Source organism: Hyposmocoma kahamanoa, unplaced genomic scaffold, assembly GCF_003589595.1.
Source record: "Hyposmocoma kahamanoa isolate Upper Pololo Valley unplaced genomic scaffold, ASM358959v1 94, whole genome shotgun sequence".
Classification (NCBI taxonomy): Eukaryota; Metazoa; Arthropoda; class Insecta; order Lepidoptera; family Cosmopterigidae; genus Hyposmocoma; species Hyposmocoma kahamanoa.
The window spans coordinates 8,305,259-8,330,036 of NW_020654878.1; the positions used below are offsets into that span (position 1 = coordinate 8,305,259).

Consider the following 24,778-nt stretch of genomic DNA (forward strand, 5'->3'; position numbering starts at 1 on the left):
CATTCTGTACTTTTTTAACAGTTTGGTGTTCAATAGCGACGATATCAACTTTGCCGGGCATCCAAGGCTTCCCCTTCACGAACGTCAAATCTTTTGTCGATGGCTCTCTGGCCGTCTCTACCGGTGTCCCTTACTTCTACATGGCGCCGGCTGATTTCACAGCGAAAGATTTGTCGGTAATATTTTTTGCTTAACCTCTAGATGTCTGGAATCGCTCGAAACTTTTAACACAACAACGTTAACGCCGTTTTGAGCGATTTTATATACTTAAATTAATCTGACGAGAAAAAAACTTTATATGGTGTTCGTGTGTGACAGCCCTAAGCCCTATTTACATTATGCTTATATAAGTGAGGTAAATGACACTTAATAATACTATGAAAACACTTAATCATTTAATACTATATGTAGAACGCGGAGACCTACGTGACGCGCGCACTAAAATCTGTTTAATGTAAAATGCTTTGCGCTAATTACTTTGTATACCTATGTAAACAGATAACGTTTTGATATACCTAAGTAATACGTAAAACGTTTTGATAGTCATACTCAGGGCGTAGAAAGAGTAAGAGTGAAATTTCTTTGGGTAACTCTGCCGGCGAAATTGACCAACAGAAACTTGAAAAATCTTTTTGCAAATCTACTATGCATTCGATGGGGATGTACCGTATTATGGTTAAGCTACGTAATGAAATTTCTCATATATTTTATTTTACCCTCCTAGTATGGTCAGTATAAGTATATAGGTACTAATCTGATTCATGTAGCACACCTCAAGGAAATGCACCATTAAATCTGATAATTAGGCGAATAATGATAGCTCTAAAACCTTTTACCAGAATAATATACATTTTGTCCTATAGAAAAACAGCCGCACCACAGTACTAGTGTCGCTAGAAGAGACAGGGTATTGCTCTAAGCAGCAATACGACCCTCAGGACCCGCGTTGCACGCGGCTCATGCTCAGCGGAAAGATGAAGAGGGTAAGCAATATTTTATCTTTGTTTAATCAAGATACAGGAAAATAAATGGACGAGTATGGTACGTGTTCGTCAAAACGTAAATGCACCTAAATGTAGAGAGAACAATTTCGTTTTCACAAATAACGGATCTAAACCTAAAGGATTAAATGATGTCTATTGACATGCTAAATGGCACAGACATTATATCGCGGTACACTATTGGGTATGTATGATAAGCTGTGAATGAGATTAAGTTTTTTTTTATAATACCAAGTGACAGGACGAATAAGTCGTGCGCCTGGTGGTAAGCAAAACGCCTATCCATAACAGTTGCAAACTTAAATTCGCAAAGAATTTATAGGTACTGCCAGTGCGCCCGTCGCCCTGAGACATAAGTTGACAAGTCCCATGTGCCTGTAATTTCACCAGCACCCTTACTCTTCCAAACCGGAACGTGGTAATGCCTACATTACTGCTTGGCGGCATAAATAGGTAAGGTGGCAGTACTTCCCTGGACGAACCCTTTCACAAGGAGCTCTACCTACTACTTCTAAACTGAAAAGTGGACATGATCTAGCAAATAATATCTATCGCCGTGGTTTGTTTGTTCCTCGATAGAAAAGAAGAATACGTATATATTACGAGCCCTATATCCCACCTACGGTGGGGTCGGGCTCGGCCTGCGGCGCGTGGTCGGGTTCAGATTACGGGGTACTTATGTTCTTTGGTGGCAATTGGTACTATGGGCGCTTGATGACGAGGTTTCAGATTCGATTCCCGATTTAAACCAATTTATGAAGCAAACATTTTTAAGTTGGTTTTGGTCAGGGTATTCTAGTTATTGCCCTCAGAGTTATCGTTACTCTGGTACTCATAGTACAGAAAATTTCCTTGTTTAAGACCAGAAATGTGGTGTGATTGTCTGGATTTTTTTCCCTAAATACTTCTCTTTGGCATAGCTTCCAAGAAAAAAGAATCTAACAGAGAGACGGTCGAGATACAAAAACGCTATAAGTATCTCATTTCCACTACACTACCTATCTCTAATAGTTTCCGTGACTCGAGACTTTGAAATTTGTATGGCGGCCATCTTGTTTATTTGAATTTCGAACATTTTATACTTTCGGCGGAAATTGACCAGGGTGTACTTCATAAAAGTGCACAAATATTCCCTCCATGTATTATAGTTTTTGCAGGCCGTTGATCACTCTTTCATATTTTCCACATTCAGGTCTTCTCATATTTGATTCTTTGCTTTGGAATCTATACTAGTACAACGATGTAAATATCTTTTTTCCACCATATCGGGAAGTATGCGTTCTATTTCTATCAGTGAGTAAGAACTTGTAGCTAGTATATACCTATATACATATATATTATATATAATAGTTTTTAAGTTACATGGTTCAAAAAACTCGTGATTTTTTACTAAAAGAGCCCAAATACATAAAAATGGTATAATAATTTAAAAAAAAAAATTAAATTAAAAAAAAAAATTAAAAAAAAAGTAAAATAATTTCAAGTTGTATTATAATTTTCACAATAGATTTCGAAAAACAGAAAAAATTACAGGTTTCTTATATTTAAAAGTTATATCTACACTTCTACAAATTTTATTTGAATAATAATCAAACCTATTTATTCATCATCAACCCTTTGATACGTCCCACTGCTGGGCACGGGTCTCCTTTCAGACGAGGGTTTAGGCCATAGGTTTTTTTATTAGTTACTTAAAATTTACAATTCAGTGACAGCTTGTATACTTCGGCATTTGAACGTGATATAAACGTTGTCTGGCGATATTTATGTTGTGCAGTTATTAGCAAAACAATGCATAATTCCTGCCTATGCGTGGAGTAGTTATATTACACAGTGTGAGGCCACTAAGCTTTGTAAAACGGTGCCATATACGTAGTCAATGCATATACGAGTATACAATATATCTACTTTTAGTGAGGTAACATGAAGCCAAGGTACTCGTGTGAGTGGTGGAACATTGCCAGACTATTCTCGTTAATTTAATGTTTTTAAATAGCGGCCTAACTTGTATATTTATTATTGATTTATAAAAAAATTGCTTTTAAATTGTGTCAGTGTTGATTTCGGAAATAGCTGTGGAATATAAATACTACTAGCACCTCTGGACATTTCATGTTACTTTACATAATATTATATACATATATTGAGTATACAGTGTCCATAAAATTGACGCCAAGACCTCAAAAAATTTATTTCGCCTGTGCTTCTAGTGTTTTGTTTGTATATTTAATATTAAATCATCATCATCATCATCACCATCACATTAGCCGGAAGACGACCACTGCTGAACACAGGCCTCCCCCAAAGATTTCCAGACCGATCGGACGCGACGTGCATCCATCGGTTCTCCGCCGCCCTTACCAGATCAGGCCAGGCCGTCCCACTGAACACCTTCCGGTTCATGGTCTCCATTCAAAAACCTTTTTGCCCCAACGGCCGTCACTGCCACTTCAACTTGCTAATCCTTCGAGCTATGTCGGTGACTTTCGTTCTTCTACGAATCTCCTCATTTCTGATTCGATCACGTAGAGAAATGCCGAGCATTGTTGAGTGACTCTGAGCTTTTTTATGAGGCCCATAGTAAGTGACCACGTCTCAGAGCCGAAGGTCATCCCTGGCAACACGCATTGCTCGAAGACTTTTGTCTTCAAGGACTGCGGTATTGCGGACAAGTAGACGTCCGGAGCTTCCCGAAAGCTGCCCAACCGAGTCGGATTCGACGATTGACCTCTTTCTCGAAGTTTGGCTAGTACCGTGTCGTATCTAAAAATTTTGAAATTGAGAAAACTTGATTTGAAAATTTAAAAAAAAACAAGAATATAAGCGTTTTGACATAATTCTGCATCAACCACTAAAGTCATATAAACTTAAACATATTTTTTAAACCGTTAATAATCTACAATACAATATGACAGATAATCAATAGTCGTATTTCCTTTCATAATTAACTCTAAAATATTCAGACCTGATCTAATTCGTATTGAAGTACTGCCACCTTACCTACCTATTTCTGCCGCCAAACTTTAATGTCAGCATTACCGTGTTCCGGTTTTGAAGGTACCTAAAGAGGTACACTCTTGTGCTGGGGAAATTAACGGCACATGGGACTTGTCAACTTAAGTCTCACGGGCGTATAACTTACCATCAGGCACACGACTTGTTCGTTCCGTCGGTTAATATTATAAAAATAAAATAAAAAAATTGTGCTTTCCGTGCCTTTTTTCTCAGGCATATGGTTGCTTCTCAATGTAGAGGTCCACAATTCGAATACCTAACATAACATAACATAACATGCCAGACAACAACACCAGTAACCTGGTCTCTAACTAAGGATTTCACTGTACCATAAGTACCAGAGTAACGCGAAATATACTCCAAGTCACCACCCAGAATATCCAGACCAAAACCAATTTAGAAAACTTCACTTCCCAAATTGGTCCTAACGGGAATCGAACCCGGGACCTAATCCACCGTGTACTGTGCAAACCGTTGGGTCATGTATGGTCTTACCATAATAAGTACATATTTAGGTGTGATTTTCACAAGCGGCGACCTACGTAGGCACACGCAAGACTTAACGTTTTACTATTACGTCTTAATAGTGGGCCAAGACCTGAACTTAAAAGGTCCCTGTGCTTGCACAGGTTATAGTGCCCTTCCCGCATAATCAAGAGGTTGATAGGGAGGTTCACCATAATCGAAACTGACGAATATACCGTTTGACGTTTTGGAAGTCTTTCTCTTTTTGGCCACCGTATTTATAGTGGCATATGACCACAGACCAAACAAATAGGTACTACTTACTTCCGTGCATATATTTGATGACTCACGTCTTTAATTTCTAATACATTCTTGTACGTTTCAATACCTGTCGTTAATAATGAAGGAAAAAGTCTTAATGAAACTATGAAACCTGCACGTTAAAGCCCATTGGGAATTTCTAAGCTCTGTCTTTGCAACGTTACATGAGGCGCGCTGCTAGAACCTAGCACCCGTCGCTTTTTGGAACAAACTACTTGTGAACCTTCAATGGAAGAATCAAGGATTATCTTAAAAAAAGCCATAACATCTTGCTCTAAGGCAGAAAACGAAAAAGTAACGAGAATGGACACACTCCGTCCCTCCCTAGCTTTAGATACCGCACCACGCCCCGCACATTGACGAGCACTTTGACTGAACGGCAACAAGGCTGTCGGGCCGTTATCGCGCTAAGATGGCTTTGATATTTGAATATAGTTTCATTTATTCGTTACAAAACTTGTACGTCAATGTATAACATCAAATAATTAACAACATAAAACATAAATAACAAATAAATAACAACATAAAATAATTGTTATTATTTATAATGGTCGTGGGTTGTTTGCTGTTTATCATCATCTAAACTGGATAAAGAGAGGATTTCTTTCGTTTTCCGAATTAATGAAAAATATAATATTATATTGGTATAAATACCTAATAAACTGTTTGGCCCAATGGTTGACTGGTAGAGAATGCCTTATGGCATTAAGTCCGCCATTTGTACATCAGTGTTTTGTACAATAAAGTTTAAATACATAAATAAACAAGTGTAATTATGAGGATTATACTAATAAAATTATAGACAACAGATTCGCGTTGCCGCTCTGACCACGTAATAGTACGAGAAAGTGATGGGTAACCCTGACACGTCACGCACACATTTGTGAGTGTGCAGATAGCGCCTTGCTGTATGTAGTAGTAGTAAGTAAAAACCTTTCAACTGTTGTATGGAGTGTCCGGTGTGTGAAAGGTATTACATTTAAGTAGCAGTAGAGCATCTTGTTGAAAGAGTTCGTCTAGGAAAGTACTGCCACCTTACCTATTTCTGCCCCAATCGTTTAACGTTCGTCCCGTCACCTAGTACCTATCATAAAAAAAATAATATTTATGTATACAACAGATTTTAGTCCCTTCATTGCGGGAATTTGAAATTCTATTCAAAGTTTTAGAATTTCTCGCATAGATCAAGCGTAAATGGTTCCTTGCGTTAACAGGATAAATGTCTAAAACATTGCTCATTCAGCACAACCGCGATTCTTGTAGGATGTGTAATCATAATTATACAAATATGATGTAGGCACTTACGTGCCAATATAATCACAAAATCATTTCGACAATGAAGTGACAATGACTATTATCTAGGAGTTTACAAACACATGATTGAAAAATAACATGTAGGTATTGAACTCGGCGACTAAAAAATCGTTGTCTTGGATGATCAGGGGATCAACTAAAAAATTTTACTTTAAGGGTCGAAACACAAAACTGCGAATCGGCGCGATGCGAATTCGCAACGCAGAAAACTGCGACGCGAATTGCTGCGATGCAATTTCGTGCGGCAAAGCGTCTCACTGCCACGGTTCGGGTGATCGTTCCTTCGATGATCGTCAACCGTACTGAACACAGACATATATCTAGATAGACGCCGCAAGTGTTTACTTCGCGTGCCCAAAGTAAGGCTGCTACACTTCAGAACGCGCTCGACCGTTATTGTAGATAAACACCAGTCGAAAACGCGCTAAAAAGTGCTAAAAAGGGATAAACAGGGACGTTTCCTTCCACGGGCAAGTGATTTTGTAATCAGAAGATGCATAATTTATTTTAAAAACAATTATTTTGGTTTTGTATGAATTTCGAGAAAACAAATATGCAACCGAGTGTATGCCTCATGATTTGTAATAATACATTGCGGCTTTTACTCGGTGCGATATATTTGTGATCCTCTACGCCATAAACATCGAACGAACGGACTTTTGTATAAAGAATACGCATGTTTACGCGTATTCCGTTCAATGAATCGATTTAGAGCGAGCGGAAGGTTTCCATCACTAAATAGTTCTTGTGACGTCATAGTGAGTACAAAAAATGTGGCAAGCTTGGTTTTCATGTTTCATACAAATTGCTGTACTTCCGGCGTCTATCTATATATAATATGTCTGTGGTACTGAACGTATTTTTAGAACTAGACGTACTACATCAAGACGTCGTCGTTCGTTACACAGAAGATAAATAAGAAATATTCGAAAATATTGTTAATGTGTAGGTTTTAAATACATATAGGTACGCGAGGAGAACCAAATAACAATAGCGGCTGAAATAATGCTAGAAGAAACTTTAAAATTGCTCTCCTGAAAAATCTGTGTTTTTGAGATAATACCAAGTTCATCTGGATCAACGAAATGGAGAATTTTGGACTGTTCCTATCACCTATTGGAATGCGCTGCTAAAGCGTATGCATATGCGGTATTAAGTAAAACTTATATATAGAACATCCTATTTAATATTTGATTTAGTATTATGACTTTTATTGTTATTATTCTTGTCACTTTATTGTCTGTATACAGTACCTATATTGTTACGTCTTTAATGCGTGCATCATAATACACTTATCACTTAGTCACACTAAACACTAGGTTACTATTTGACACTAAATATTCCTGTCGATTACATCAGTTCATTACGATGGAATTAGTCTATTCAGACAACAACGATATTTTGTTTTCCCGATGACTTATGCCAATATACCTACCTATTGTATCTAATAATGGAAGATAATTATGAATTAGTAATGAAAGAGACTCAGTCTTCTGATGCCTGTTATATAGACTCGACTCCATTTTACAGAACTCGACTCTAAAGTCAAGTCGGGTGGTTCGAGTTTTATTAATAAGACTCAGTCATAATACCTGCTAAGAGACTTAACGACACGAGTTGTTTTTAAAAAAAACTCGCGACTTAGTTGTGCATGATATTCAAAAATAGCTCAAGCTTAGGCTAACTGTAACGGAGTTATAGGCACCTCTTTTACGTCTTATTAAACCTGAAGTTTTTAAAATACCGTATGCTATTGATAATTTTAATAAAATTAATGTACCCGCAAATTACTAGAGGTTTGTAATTCTGTTAACAGAATTGTATATAATATAAATTTCTAGATTAATGTAGAAAGTAAATTATTTTAAATGTAACATAACTATCATTCGTCGCTTTCCGATTGTATTCAAGATATTTCGTCAAATCGATCCTCCAATGAAAACTAGGTACGGAGAACTTTATTTTTTGGTCACTTTCTTTTATTTTTGTAAACAACTATATTTATTTACTAATATTATGCTCCCCGAATTTTGTGAAAAAAAGAAACAAAAAACAAAATCGAAAAATAGACAACGAATTTTATGAAAAAAAAGACAATAAACAAAATAAAAACAGAATAGTTGCAAAAATTAAATTGGCGTAGTGTTCATTGGAGGTATTGAAATATAAATGTCACTTTTTATACTACAGTCGCTGTAATATACATAGCTGTTACAATTTGGAACAAGAAGTTTGATAGTTGGTATATCTCTAAGTATGTTCAAACATGCTTAACGTTTTCAATGGAGATTACTTTACGAAATTTTCTGGTATATAAACTTTAATAGGTGTAACATTAATTCAATTATAGGTGACAGCGGGTTCGTCAGAATACAGTTTCGCCAAGGCTGCGCTATTCGAGAGACACCCAGATATGGCCAACTATCCTGCAGGTAGTTTATAAATTCGAATTGTATCAAAGTACCAAAGGGATATAATAAAACTTCTGAAAAACAAATACAAATGAAATAGCAGTGAACTATAGCTAACTGTAATACTAAGCTAGTTAAAATGAGTTACGCAGAATATATCAATATTAATCATGTGCAGCAAACAATCATAAACTTATTCAAATTCAAAAAATTCAAACTGTACTTCCGAATAATATGTCTACTAAACTTCTGAAAAACTAACTTACCGGTATAATGTCGTATGTTGTCAGTCATAAAATAGTATTAGCATTAAAATTACGAAATATGTAAGGTTGCTTTTAAATTTGTTAATTATATTGATTTACGACAAAAATGGCTAACAAAAAGTTGCGGTAAAATATAAAAAGTTGTAAGAGTATTACGTCCGTAAGATTTTTCGGAACTTTCAGTATTTTATTCGGTTATTTCCGTATTTCAATTGGCGTAAAGTTTTCGGTAGCTTAGTAAATAACGCAGTAAAATTCATATTCTGAAAAGCTCATTTTGACTTACTTCGCGAAGATTTTATAATTACCCAGTACCAAATACATATTTTACATAGAGTAATTATGTTTACGCGTAAAAATACAACTTAGAAGTTACTAAAATACGTCTTACAAATTATTATCATATCATATCAATAATTGTAGATAACATTTCAGACCACAACTGGTTCATCGCAAAAATGAAGATCTTCAAAGTTTCCATGGTGGACTGGTTCGGCGGCGCAAAGAATATCCCTGTTAAGGATTACCTTGCTTACAACTATACTGGAAGGGAAATTTACAATTATTATTACAGCCCAAAGGATGACAATTTACATTCAAATGAAGTTTATCTGACAGAACCTAATTCTGAGGTAGTCCATAAAAATTAACTCCATAGCAAACGAATCGGTATACTCGGAAAATTCGTTAGCAGGCGAATTAGTACCAGAAATAATACGTAGATTTTCATTTTGCAACTAAACGCGATCAGACTCGTTTTCTCTCTCTCGTCGATTAGTACGATGCGATGGCAACAATTAGTCTCAATTTACGTAAGGGGGAAGCGAATTTTGTAACAAAATTGTACATAGCATAATGAACTTTATGTCAATTGTTTAACGTGCAAATTAGATACGATACAGTAACTGCGGGAATTCCCGTGACTGCGTGAGAATTCTGGGTAAGACGCATAACCTGTTTTTTAGCTTGTGTCTAGAGGTGGGTGATAAATAACGTCACGATGAAAAAATCACGATGATCCGCCGTCAAACAGCATCACCGTGACTCGTTCCGAAGGAACGACGTTCCAAAGTCACATAGGTGTTCCTCTGTTCCAATGGCTATCCCCGTCACTCACATCACGACATACGTATTTTATACAATGCGCGATCTCCGTTCCGTGGTGACTGAGCGCGCCACTCGTTGTAGTTCTCTTCAAATCGGGCCATTTCGGCGATGGGAGTGAGTGAGATAAGATGACTTTCTTTGCTCACTCACAAAGGTCGTAGGTGCTTATTACAACTAGAAAGGGCGGATGAAAAAAAATCTGCAGCAGTTACTATAAACCTATTTATTAACAAAGTAACATATTTTTGTATATTTGTTTTATTATAGGAAGAGTTGGTATTTTATATTTATGTATAATCTACTTTGTGTATTCTACTAGAAATATAATTACATTATACTTTATTGCTATTTTTAACAATGCAAAGATTCGCATTAAATAAGTAACAAACAAAATTACATTAAATACAAAATCAACTTTTTGAATGGAATTGAAACTTATTACAAAGGGAGTAAAAACTTAAATCATTCTATAAAAAATGGCTATAAGTATTAAAAAGAAGCCGCTGGCTAAAACCGTATATCGTGATGTAAGTTATAGGCGTGACAAGGTGACGGAAGTAACAGTCATGACAAAATCACGGTGATTTATCGCCGTGATTTTTTTGGAACCGGAACGACAGTCACGGCGATAGAAATGTAACGCTATTCCCCATGTCTACTTGTGTCTAGTGGTCTACTCTCGTTTTTCACAGTGAAGTTTTTTTTTTATAACATCAAGTGATGGGACGATGGTATAGTCAAGTTAATAATAATCGACCAAACGAAAAGATTACGTCAAGTATGAAGCTTGACTCGCATCAGGAGTTTTTTAATTTGATCGAGTATTACATATTAATAATAATCTAAAATAATGACTGATGTGTGTAAAATGAAAACGTTTAATTGTAGGTCCCTAAAACGGTCGATAGATGGAATTAGATCACTTTGCAAAAGTGCGGAAATAGTAGCTCTGCAAGAGACGTGGCTCCTACCTCTTGACTTACCTCTTCTGAGTACAATTGATAGGGAATTTGGTTGGACTGGTAAGTCAGCGGTGAATGTGTCTGAAGGGCTACTTAAGGGAAGATCTCACGGTGGTGTGGGTATACTGTGGAAAAAAACTGCGTTCCAGGCAGTTACAATAATAGAATGTAATAGCGATAGAATTGCAGTAATTAAAATAATAACTGATGAAAAATCGTTCTTGGTGGGTTCCGTTTATATGCCCACGGATTCATACGATAATATGACAATGTTTACGGAGTGCTTAAGTATGTTATCTTCGGTTGTAGCAGACAATAGTGATGTACAAGCATTATATATACTAGGGGACTTTAATGCTCATATTAATGAGCCATTTTACCGTGAGTTGATAGATTTTTGTACAGAACAACAGTGAATATGTGCAGACGTAGACAAAATTGGTTCAGGCTCTGATACCTACACATATATCAGTGATGTATACCTATAGGTGTAGGAGATGGTTGGATCACTGCATTGTAACGAATTGTGCGTGGAATACAATATGCGACATTACGGTTACGTATGATGTGTTTTGGTCCGATCATTTTTCTATGCTTATAGAATGTAAAGCCTGTAAAGAATATTTGTAACAATTATTTAAATAATAAAATAGTATGGGGGGACAGGCACATAGATCAAATTAATGGATATAATAGGATATGTAACAGTAAGCTGAAAGACATTGACTTTCCGGTTACTCTTAGGGACTGCTGTGACACTATGTGTGACAATTGCGACCACTTCAAAATTATTGATAACTTGTACAGTAAAATTTTTAATGCTTCTATCTTCCTTCCACGCCTACTACATCTAAATGTAGTAGGCGTGGAAGGGGTCGCTGTATAGTATAGGGTGGAATACATATGTTGCTGAAGCTCACAGAGAGGCCAGGTTACAGTTTCAACTTTGAGAGCTTGCAGGAAAATCACCGTATGGTCAGATTTTTGAACAAATGCGTCATAAAAAAAAGGTCTTCAAGTCAAAACTCACGTGGTGTCAGGACAGGCAGGATCAATTTAAAATGGATAAGCTAGCTCTGACTCATAGAACTAAAAAATTTGGCGACTTTTGGAATAAAACTAAACAAATGAAAGTAAAGCCTGGCCTGCCTGCGAGTGTGGGGGACAAGTCTGACTGTGGTGAAATTGCGGAGATGTTTAGAGAACATTTCACTGTTCACAATCGCGGTTGGATGTACAAACTTCTCGTGGGGTAGGGCTCGGTGCTGGGACCGTCGGGGGCAGGCGTATTACCCATTTTACCTCTAAAAAGATTAAGACGGTAATTAATAATATGCAGAGGGGTAAGTCTCCTGGTCTCGATGGTCTTAGCGTTGAGCACTTGAAGTATGCGGGGGTACATCTACCACGTGTTCTCTCTATGCTATTAAGCTTTTGTATGGGCCACTCGTACCTTCCAGAGGCACTCATGACGACGATTGTAGTACCGGTTGTTAAGAATAAAACAGGTGACCTATCTGACAGAACGAATTAGCGGCCTATTTATAAGATACTTGACCGTATGCTGGACACTATACTGGAACGGCACTTAAAGTTTCATGACGCCCTAGAGCGGGGCTATCCACAGATAGTGCGATTCTGTGTCTGAAGCATACGGTCAGGTATTATACAGATAGGAAAACCCCCGTGTATGCTTGTTTCCTCGACTTGTCAAAAGCATTTGATCGAGTCAACTATGATCTGCTATGGCAAAAATTAAGTGAGACAGCCATACCGGGAGAATGGGTGGCATTATTTAGGCACTGGTACAGCAATCAGAGAAATCAGGTTAGGTGGGATAATATGTTATCTGCTGAGTGCAAACTGGAGTGTGGAGTAAGGCAGGGAGGATTACTTCACCGAAGCTATTGCATGAGGAGTGCGCGAGTTGATGGTGGCTTAAGGCATTTAACATGACTATGTGTATGTCGCTATTAGCTATTTCTTGTACGTACATACCTACTTGGAAAAATATTTGACGTAAAGGCAAACATGCAAACACTCATGCAGATATATCGTCGGGGATAGTGCAAATCCGCGTATGTAGTATTGGTAAAAAACGCGTATCTGCGCCAAACCAAATTTCACAGTAGAGGGATTTAACGTTATTACTTTGTTAGTTCAATGGCTACGACTTTAATTTTTGCACAGTAAGCATTAATTTATATTGTCTACAGATTGATAACAATAGATCCTCGTAAATCACACTACTTTGGTTGCCACGGCATTTACGCGGATTTGATTGGGCGACTAAATTACCGAAATGGAGACTCATAATCAAATTCTAGTGTCGCGTAATCCCCGATGGCATAATATGATCGTCTACACATGAAACAAAATAAGGAGTTAAAATAAAGAATATAAGCAACCGTGGTGTGGACAGTTTACTTGCGTATTTGCATTGACTCATTTGATGTGCGTCGATAAAACCGCCCAGCACGCGTTAACGCTTATTTGGTGTTTGCTGTATTTGTGGAATAGGCAAACAAAGCAAATAATTTGTCACAAATACTATCTACACATGTCATGGTGATTATTTGCCAAATATCGACTGTGAACTGGCAATCGGTACTTTCTCAATTTTGACAACTTTACAGGTGAAGAAAAAAATTATTTGCGTCATGTATATAGCATCTGATTTATTAAATAAAAATACTTTTATTTAAATATTTTTATTACACATACACTACGTATTTTTATTTCATAAACCAGATGCTATATAAATGACGCAAAGAATTTTTTTCTGCATCGTGTAAAGTTGTTAAAATTGAGATAATAGTGAGGTTGCCAGTTCACAGTCGATATATCAAATACGCAAATATTAATAGCCATTTGAACTGTCATAATATAAAGTACATTATGCTATGGTCACGACATGTGAACTTTATTTCCGCTATCTGCCGTCTCGCTAGAGGTGGCGAGTGTCGCACTACCACCAGTTATTATATAATTCATCGATGGAGTGCCGGATTTGCAGTCTAGGTCGCCCTAGGCCCCCCAAGCCATGTAGTTAGTACCAGCCGCCCCTTTCTCAGCACTCATCATATACTGGTAGACTACATAATGAATTTACTTTATTGCCAACTTTTATCGAAATCGATTCAGAAATTTAGTTAACTATGGCTGCACGCTGTCTATTGGTGGAAACAGCATGAAAATCAGTTCAGTAGTTTTTGAGTTTATTAAGATTAGACAGACAGATGCGGTAGTGATAATATGGAGTGATTATGCATTACATGATAGATAATTATGTAACATATCTATATTTTATACATAAAATGTACGAAAGTGATTTAGCAAGATTATTGTTATGCGATGCTGTGTTGTGCGGCTCGCCTTAATGTGCGTGAGCCTTTAGAATATTTAGGTACTTGTTATTTCTTGTTATCAATTCTGTCATCAGTGAATTGTTTGTCACGTAGGCCGCCCTAGGCCTGGGCCTACTGGACCTTATGGCAAATCCGCCACTACATCGAGTGGTTAAATAACGAGATCAAGGAGATATTTTCTTTCAATTTAAAGAGTCCCAAGGCCCCATGTACATCGAAGTGTCATAATATGTCAAGTGATTCAGAACCAGACAATATTATTCCTATGATGATGTAAACACTTGGTGTAGGTAGGTAAACAATAATGAAAATATCGATCGCATTAGAGTCTGTTGCGATCATAAGGTAGATACGATTTTCATAGAAAACTTTAGTAAGTACCTACATAGGAAATGAAACTATTTTGCTGGGTCTTAGGAGGTGTTATATTTATTAGTCGATTTGAATCTCTTTTATTTACTAATTTAAATAAATGAAATTAAAAAATTACACATTTTATCTCGACCGTAAACTATAAGTAGTTCACATTCTATTATATGTATAATAAGGTAACTCTCCTACGAAAATTGTTCCTACTTATCTTCTTTAGGCATCGCTGTAGTTATTATTATAAGATATAAATATTTTTATAACTTTAAATTTTTAGAAAATAAAACTATTAAATTTAAAATAAGGTCTTTTATTTAATTTTTAAGATTTATTTACAACTGTTTTGTTAAACAGTAAGAATTGGAAGAGCACCGTATCTTATAAATAATATAATATCAGGTACAGTCAAAGAGTGCATCAAATTTGACATGGAACAAACATTTTTATCACAAGTGCCATACAGTTAAATTTTACGTGTCAATCTTGACGAGCTCTTCATCCTGCACATTATAAATAATGAATTACATCTAACTACGTTTAATCGCTTAAAAACTTCAGTCAAGAATATTTTCAAATTGTGCAGTTATAAAATTATGATAAAGGCTGTCAGGTGAGATACAGGTGCTAAGGGGGTACTGATGCGCAGTCGATTCCAGATCCCTCCCAATAGAGCACTCGAGAAGGCCACCGTGGGTAGAAGTCACGCAAAAACACTAGGAGGATTTCTGAGATGCCTTGCCAAGTCGCAGAATTTAAATATAAACTAATAAAATCTTCCTTACAACATGGACACCTATGTCGAACATAGTGCCGCCACATCAGGGTTAAAATGTAACTTGTCAGCCTTTATACGAAGCACAACTTTCTTATACAATATCTCTCGGCAATCTTCGGATTTCCGAAAGTACCCGAAAATACTTTACCATCTCTACTAATTAGTAGATTTATGATCTACAATAATCTGAATTAAGAATCACATACTTCATAGTTGTTTTGTTTTGATTTTCATGTAAGTATCTGTAGAAGAGGTGTAAAACTATTTTATATTAACATTTAGTTCTTAACAATAGTATGATCAAGATAAACCAAACAGAAATATAATCACGATAAAGGGCAGTATACTGCCGCCGAAAGTTGAACGGGCGTTTGTGACAAAAACTCAAAACCGTGAAAATAACGCAAAAAAGAACTTTTCTCTTGTGGTAACTTCATACCAACAAAAAATGCAACAGATCGGCTTTTTTTACTCGGCAGTCTAATCACGGCAGTATACATTTTTTTTTAAATGTCACATGCGCCCTTTCAAGTAACGCGGCAGTATACTTCTAAATAGAGTGAGTGTGTTCGGTATGCACCAAGTACATACGGTAACTGATATAGTCAGTGGCGGATTTGCACTCTTGGCGCCCTAGGCCCCAGGCAATGTAGTCAGTACCAGCATCCGTTCAGTAGTTTTTGAGTTTATCGCGATCAGTCATACAGGCAGACGTAGTGATGTAGTGATTATACATTACATTATAGATATGTAACATATATGTAATCTATATTTTATACACAAAATGTACGATAGTGATTTAGGAAGATTATTGTTATACGATGCGGTGCAGCGCGGCCCGCCATAATGTGAGCCTTTAGAATATTTAGGTACTCTGAGTTATTTATTTCTTGTTATCATCAGGGAATTTTTTGTCACGATTGGCCGCCCCTAAAATCTGGCCGCCTTAGGCCCGGGTCTGGGCCCTAGGGCAAATCCGCCACTGTATGTAATTCCGACGACACCCGAAAATGTTCCCGATATATATTAAGAAAGGCTTGACACTAAAGACAGACTTAAGATTTAAATTTAACTATATGCGACTTATGATAAAAACGATCGAGCTTGATGTGGTCTTGACTGTACAAACAACCCCATTAACATAATATACAACCTAAAACGTAACAACCCAAGTTTATTTAATGACTACGTTAATCTAAAATCGAAATAAAAGCACCATTTTTCTTAAATTTCGGTCCTGTATTAATCGCATTATAATTACATATTAATAAGTAAGAAGATAAATATTCAAAACTCAGTTTTGTAACGAACATTTTTGCTTTTGATATAAATTCTCACTAGTGTTGGGTAATGGATCAATATCCATACAGAAAAAAATATATATTTTAGAAAAAAACTATATATTTCTAAAAAAAAAATTTACCATGTTTTCTGAAAAACGTTTTGAAAAATTTCCACCATTTGCAATTTGTTGGACCTTTGCACAATACTATTGTCGCCCCCTTGAGTATTACTCGCAATGTACAGGACACGCTATATGATTTTTTAACACCAATGGAGTTTTTGGTCATTTTCAAATTCAATTTATAATATAAATTGACAAAAAATCCATCGGTGTTTAAAAGAAATTCATTAAAAAAACCGGATTTTCAGTAATTGGCAAAACCGTACTTTATCCCTAGACACTTTTAATGTGTAATTAATTTTATTTTCAACTACTCGTACGAGCTCTGGAATTCATCGTAATTGTTTTAGTCTGCGCTGCTTATTGTTCATATAGGTACCATTTGTAGTTTTATTATTGGAATTCATAACATGTTGGTCTTGTTTATTGTGTAGCAGCGTGGTGTTTATTGTAATACTAAATGATTATCACTAATATCAGGTTTCTTACCACGGTATAACTTCTTTTTATTTTCCCGATATTTCGGAACGGTTGCACGCTCCGTGGTCACGGGTTGAATGGACGGCGGCAGATGACAGCTTTAAGAGCAGACATATCTGTCTACCTTCTTGCGCTGTCGACGACTACCTTCATCGCGATTTGTTGTGGCGTTACCATTGTCACTCACTTTTTTCACACTAACCACACTCACTGTATCCACACGCGAAACTGATCTCGAGGTGTTTTTGTTTTTATTACTGCACGGACTAAGGACCGGATTCCATGCACTGGACAGTTTACCTGGGGGCTATGCAACTCGATCCAGTGCCCCAGGTACTCTCGACAGAACGTCTCTACATACCACGGTTGGTACGAGAAGCCATCGAGACCACGAAGTACAAAACATTGTGTTGTGTCGCAAGAGGGTAGACAGATATGTCTGCTCTTAAAGCTGTCAGCTGCCGCCGTCCTGTCAACCCGTGACCATGGAGCGTGCAACCGTTCCGAAATATAGGGAAAATAAAAAGAAATCATACCGTGGACAGAAACCTGATATTAGTGATAATCATTTCGTGAATAACCACGAAAGTCTTAAAATCTATATCGTAATACTCTTCATTCATAACATTTATTGTCTTGAAATTAATGTTCCTTTTCCCTTACGTCATGTATGTGTATTCTACTAATTAATTACTCACAAGGTATTCACGGAAGTTTAAAAATGAAGTAAAACAAATTACTTTGCTTGCAGCAAACCTTTTTTTGTTTTGTAGCGATTTATTTTATAAAGGTTCTGCGATTAGTAATCTCGGTTGTGATAGGTAAGCTTACATTGCCTTTATACTTGGTTTGGTAAAGTTAAGTTAGAACTACGACTACAACGGCCGGTGAATGCGAAAATTAAAATATTATTTAGTACCTTGGTCAAGAAAAAAAAAATCGACCTTAAAAAGTCTGTGGAATTATATCTATTTGCCAAGTTTTATTGAAATTGGTTAACGGAAAATGGGTGAAATCCAATATACGGGATTCATCCTCTAATTTGCCACCCTTAAAGGTAGAATATTTTCTTCAAATTTGAATGATACCACTAGTGAGGTACCCCTTTCCAACAAAAAGAGAATCCTCGAAATCGGTTCACAAATGTCGGAGTAATCGCGTAACATACACACTCAAATAATTGTATTAAGAACCTGTTCTTTTTTTGAGTCGGTTAAAAATAGGTTTAGTGTACTCTACTATCGGCCATATTGCAGCTTACTGTCAGGTGAATATGTATTATGGTATTTATTTAAAAAAAAACTATATATTTGTTTTTATGTAACGATCGGTAATGAACGTCAACTTGGTACGGCAGTCAGTGGAGTAATTGTATACTTACTTATTTTAAACAGTTACGCTTATCGCAATAGCTATTTTTAGTGTACGTTTCGGAATACTAATATTATACAAGATATCATGAGTTAAGCATATATCTTGCAGAAACATTATGAGTTATTTACAGCGTTGGTAAGGAATTGGAACTTATTAATATCAACTTTATAATACTTTATTATGAATAGTGATGACCAAACATCTCAATTCAAAGAAAAAAAAAGAATAATTTTATAATTTTGATTATATGAAGCTAGGACCTTTGTTTTTATCTAAAAAATGGAATGAGTTGATACAGATTTCATATCAAGTAGTTAATCTGAAAAGGTGTTAATTATGGCATTAACGTAGATGTCGTGTCATGCAGCTACAGTTGTTTTTCATTTTTCCTCCTCACGTGCGTCTAATGTAAATAAATAAATAAGTAATTAAATAAGACAAAGTACTGGAAGTAAATGTCGCCAGACATGACTAAATCCTTCAATTTTATAAGACGCTCTAGTATATTTTTTTATGTTACATTTGTATAGTAGAAGACCGTAAAGTAGACTGTTCTATATACTACTTACAACTTTTTAAGGCAGTTTGACTGACATCATAGCCAATCATAGCCCCACATTAGGGAAACCCTGTGTCGCGGGTGCCATAGACATACATATCGTCGTCATAAGAGTGAAAACCTCGTGATTTCTATGTAATTTTCCAGGACAAAGATAAAAAATGTGGTGTAAAATGTATATAGTAAACGCATATTATAACTCGTTCAGATACTACTTTAATATATTTGATCAAGAATATTAATAATTAATAATAATAAGTTTCTTTTCAATAAAAATCAGTAAAAACAAACTTTGTGAAAACGCGTATGCGAGGTTGTCACTATAAGGCGACGATATATACAATCACAAATTGCGAGCTCACGAGAAAAGTAAAATTTTAGGCCATACAAATATTTCTCCCGGTACGGGACCTTTGGTGGCAGACCAGCTTAGTAACCGTTCGGCCACGTAAGCAGTCGAGTTATTAACTAAACTATCTAGGATCAGTTAAAGGAGATCTACCTAGAACGCCCTCTAATCGTTTTTTTAAATATCTTATTTCGTTCCAGTTTTATTGTGAAACAAAATCTGCGTAATTGACACTTTTAGGTCACAGTAAAATTTTACATGCCAATATCTCGAAATTTACCGAAATGCGTTAGTTATGACAAGAGCAGTAAAGATGTTAACAGACACTACATTTCAGATTGTCAATACAGAACTCTCAACAGACAACCGTATCCCCGATCCAACTTCTGCTCAAGTCAAGTAAATTTGCCAATACCTATCTCCTGTTTTTTTCTTGCTGAACTACAGCGAAATTCGTACTTGAAAAAAAAAATTCTACAATAATTGGACTCGCCCGTTACAATGTACGCAAGAGGCGACGGGGCGAGGTGTGTTACCGCTACTGCTGTAGGCGTGATGAACTAAGGCATTTAATGGTTCTTCATTCATTCGTTTTACTTCAAGAGGCTTTGCCATCACCTGAAAGTAATAAAGTTAATATGAAGATTGCTGCTTAGACATCAGTGACGAAGGGGATGCTTTTCCTATGAACTTGTCTACGAAATTCCTACATTTATATAATATTATTGTATTTATTCAAAGTGCAACTAACGCAGCATTAACAAGACCACTTGTTTTGAATAAAACGCCTGACAATTTTTTCCACTCCAATGCAAAAACGTCTATATTTCCTACCGGTTTCACGCGTCGAAAATAGACTGACAGTTGAGTACCGAGTAATGATAGAATTAGATAAATCAGCAATGCATTCATGAGTCAAAATTGAAATTGAAGGAGTTGATAGTGCAAGAATAACTTTTATAAATATATACTTTATTGTTTGTTTATTTGTTGGTCCCGTCAGTTGATATTATATTTAAAAAATGTCGTAATTTGCGGTATGCTGACTGCTCCTTATAATTTTTTTTCTTCAGCGATTTTAGGGGTAAATGTATCTAAATTGAAAAGTATGAGGTTCAGACATATCAGTCATAAATTTTTGTTGAAAAGTGATTTTGAAATAATCGCATTTGCCATTTTATAATTTAAAATATAGCCTAGTTGGTAGAATGCTTCCTTTGCCTGAATTAAATTTACGACTGACTCTATTTCGAATTCTTCGCAATTATCCCTTGCTTTAACGGTGCAGAATAACATCTTGATAAAACTTCGGATGAGTCGATTTCATTACATAATTTAATTATGTTTTGTTGTGCACATAAACCCGTTATTGTAATTATTGTGTCCTGTATTTTGGTCTGCAGGAAGAAATTTCTTATAGAAATAAGCAGTACCTTTTGTTTGTGTTTTTCGTTTTACTAAATGTGATTTGTGTTTTCCTGTACAATAAATAATGATATATATAAAACTTGCATTTCCGAGAAAGTTCCAAAATCTTGTTGGGCCGTGTTAGCGGACGTGAGTGTGGTGAAACATAATACCATATTATAATATGGCAAGGGTCCAACGGTTACAGTTGATTAGTACTTACATTTTCAGCATTGATCTCCCCATCAGTAAGAGCAGATAAGCTATTCAAGTGGCTTATATCTTGTTTATCCACAGAACTGCTGATATTCTCCGACAGCTTCAGATTAACCGACGCCATATCTAAAATATTGGTTGAATGCGGCATTGTAGCATTGAAGTTGAGGTTTCCTATGGGCCTGTTGTACATTTTATTACCAGTATATTCTGATATTGTGATGTTCTCAAGCCATTTTTCATGTAGGCTGTATAGATTCTTATAAGTACATAGCATCATATCTCGACTTCTACATCTTTCGTCTAATAATTGCCTTATTGCTTGTTGAAGGTTGTCAGTTTTTTCGTTTAATAGTTTCTTGCAGTTAGCTAGTTCTTCTACCATCAAACTGTGGACAAGACATAGGATTTTGAGGCGTAACACACAGACATGTAGAAACAAAAATTATATAATAAAATTTTTGGCGGTTATAGGATGTTGCATGACATAGGGCCTCTCCATACAATATATTGACTTTTGCCAATCAATTACTTTGTTCAATGGCCTGGCATATTATGACCTGTTTCATTCGACTTCACCAATTAACATTATGAGATGAGAGATAAAGAACCTTATGTCCATATTTTTTAATTTACATGTCTTTTACAAACATTGCTTTAGAATGGTAAAAATCACGCAATTGTAAAAGACATTAAGTCCTATCCTCGTTTTTTTAAATTCAACATTCAAATAAAAGGTCAAACACTTTAGATTGATTTTATATATATATATATATATATGAGATATCGGCCTGTCGCAATGTTAAATTGCAATAAGTCGATGGAGGGAAGGGAGGCTTTTACCCAGCAGTGAGTTAGTAACGGCCGAAAAAATTAAAATTAAGTTCCATACTAATAAGGCAATACATTATTTCCCGCCTGTGTTGGCAGTGGAGTGATACAGAGGATAGGAATATTGTTCCAGGTTCACACTGCTACCCAAGACACCGATTAGCTTCTAAGAACTGTACTTCACTTAAATGTCTCGAAAAATCAATTAAAATTCAAACAGAAAGTAATACTAAAAAAAACAATGAAAATATATTGTGAGAATTACATACCTGCTGGCAAGAAACTTACTCCTCCATACTTCACACTGTCCTGCTAACCATTCTGTTTGCTCCTGTTTAAAGAAAAGCAATATAATTTGGCTGTCTATACATACAGTAATTTAATTAAAAAAGTAATAAAATAATTAAAAGAAATTTAATTCACTTAATAAATGAAAATGAAATGAATGAATGTTTAATATAAACTAACATTATCACTAAACTTAGGTACATTCATTTTTGATAACAATCATTAACTCTAACACCTACTTACTCGTAACTCCTGCAGAAATCTGTCATTCTATCATTGATACATATATTTTAAGTGCACCAATAAAAGTATACTTCGTTTCAATCCATTTGAAACAAAAAGTAAACAAACAAGTCACTGACCCGACCACAGACGGTCCAGTGATGACCAATTGTAATACCAACTACAAATCAATTAATTGAGTCATACTAGTGGTTTGCCTTACATTACCTATAAAAGCATATTTAAAATTTACGAAATCTTAATTTTAACTCCTTCCCTTACTTCAAATCCTTACACTTAGATACTTGTTGTTATTTTCGATTTATTAATCTATTGCAAAAAATTTAATTGAATGAACCAAATGTTTTTTCTGTACAGCACTACGCAACCATAAACTATTCATACATGTATAATTAAAACCTAACCTCACTTTTTGACTATAATTATAATTATTTTGACTATAATTATAATTTGATTATACCATTTGTCAAATATGATTTTACGATGTTACTCAAATGAATAATGTTAGGAAAAGTGACGAGATATCAAGTCAAAATCTTCGAAAATGTATTACTTATTCGATTTATTGAGTGATTGCTTTAGAATTTTAACCAAACTGTTTTTTTTATTTTTTGTCTAAAATGGATTGGGACAGACTATCATAACTACATTTAATTTATTTTTCACAAATTATAACATTTATTCATTCAAAAACTAAATTAGTTACAAATGTCAATCAGCAACATAGGCTTTGTAAGGTAATTTAATTGTATAGTATAGTTAGCATACCTGGTGTGTAGAAAGGTGTTGTGCAGAATTGAGCAATGCATTTGCCAAATGTTTTTTGTCTTCATTAAGTGATTGTACTTGCACCTCAAGGTCCTCCCCCATTGAAGCCACTAACATTGTTTTTAGTTCTTTATTTACCTGTAACAAGTAAACAAACAGAAATATCTTGAATGTAGTTGAAACCTGAAGTTTGATAGGCCAACATGCGACATTACAACTTCATAAAAAAAAAGGAAAATTCAAAAGTAAGTGTGGACAAGGTCTATAAAAACGTTGAGGAAATCCTTTCTATAGGAGAAAATGGTGTTTAGTACATTAACAAGAATCTAGATCTAAAATCTAAGAGAAAAAGCAGTCAACTAGATGAAAGCCCTAACACCATCTCATATTGAAGATATTTTCTAAGGTATTGGAAATAAAATTAAGGAAAACGTAATCATTGTAAAGCTGAAAATTGCAAAATACTTCATGATAATGTACAAACTTAAACTTGATATTATAAAAAAAATTGTATTCATATAGATAGGCATGCAGTTTTTTTTTATATTTTACATTAATTGTAACTGTCATATTAATTTTTGTTTTTCTTACAGTTACTTCATAAAAATATATATCTATATCCAGACACATCAACTAGGCTACTACTGTAAGAATATCTCCATTGGTGTACAAGTAAACAAAAAACATTTCGAAGATAAATAACAGTAAATCACCTGTGCCTGTTGTTTCAATTGTTCCTTCAGTGACTCATTTTCTTTTAACAATTCATTAGTTTTTTGTTTTAATTCTTCCATCTCTGCACTTGATTTTTCACTTTCTACAATTGACTTGTCACTTGTGGAAGTGAGTTTAGCTCTGGGTTTGAACTCATTCAAGTTTGTGTTCATTTGGGACATTTGAGAGATAAGAGTGTTAATGTCCATGTTGTTCCTTGACTTTTTCACGCCTTTTGTGGCTGCCTTAGGTGTAATTGGCTTCACAGCAGCAGGGTATGGTTCATAAGGAACAAATTTAGGACTCCTGGAGTGTATGTGCGGACTTTTCTTCTCAGCTCTAATAATAGCAGTGGGAAATACTTGTACCAGACGCTCAAGAACTCCAGAATCTTTGCTATTTGACCTCACTGGCTTGTGGACGTTCCTAACCGTCTCTGTAACACTTTCATCTGATTCCATGCCATCTCCGGCTGTTCGTTTCTTATCCAATATTCCTATATGAAAAAGAAAAAGTAAAAGGATGTGTAGCGAATTAGAAACGACACGAATACAAAATTCATTAATACCAAAATATAGTAAAAATCTCTAGAATAAAATTTCTTACTAGGGTGAAACTGCGTTTGTTTATCCATATTATAGTTAATGAATTAGATAAACATAAAATAAGTGTACAGAATAACCTGTAATTTGCAAAATTAAATTAAATAAATACACGAATAGAAGTGGAATGGCTTTCAACTTCAACTTCAACTTTTGTGTCTATGGCTA

General features: G+C 35.4%; 2 protein-coding genes across 2 annotated transcripts in view; one reads left to right on the plus strand and one right to left on the minus strand.

Moving 5' to 3' along the window:
- The window catches only part of LOC113237860 (protein CREG1), a 14,949-nt gene extending 5,146 nt beyond the window's left edge, over nt 1-9,803 (plus strand). The window contains exons 3-6 of the mRNA XM_026474558.1: nt 22-176; nt 864-983; nt 8,467-8,548; nt 9,229-9,803. Coding sequence (XP_026330343.1) covers nt 22-176; nt 864-983; nt 8,467-8,548; nt 9,229-9,443 — 572 coding nt within the window. The 3' untranslated portion in view covers nt 9,444-9,803. The remainder of the gene's footprint in view (nt 1-21; nt 177-863; nt 984-8,466; nt 8,549-9,228) is intronic.
- Nucleotides 9,804-18,360: 8,557 nt separating this feature from the next.
- Nucleotides 18,361-24,742, minus strand: LOC113237852 (golgin-45). Its single transcript, XM_026474549.1, has 6 exons — nt 24,615-24,742; nt 24,008-24,504; nt 23,295-23,432; nt 22,265-22,326; nt 21,172-21,553; nt 18,361-20,159 (listed from the first exon to the last, which is right to left on the minus strand). Exons 1-6 carry the CDS (start codon nt 24,640-24,642, stop codon nt 20,016-20,018), a joined length of 1,251 nt encoding a protein of 416 aa, XP_026330334.1. The 5' UTR covers nt 24,643-24,742; the 3' UTR covers nt 18,361-20,015.
- Between the last annotated feature and the right edge of the window lie 36 nt (nt 24,743-24,778).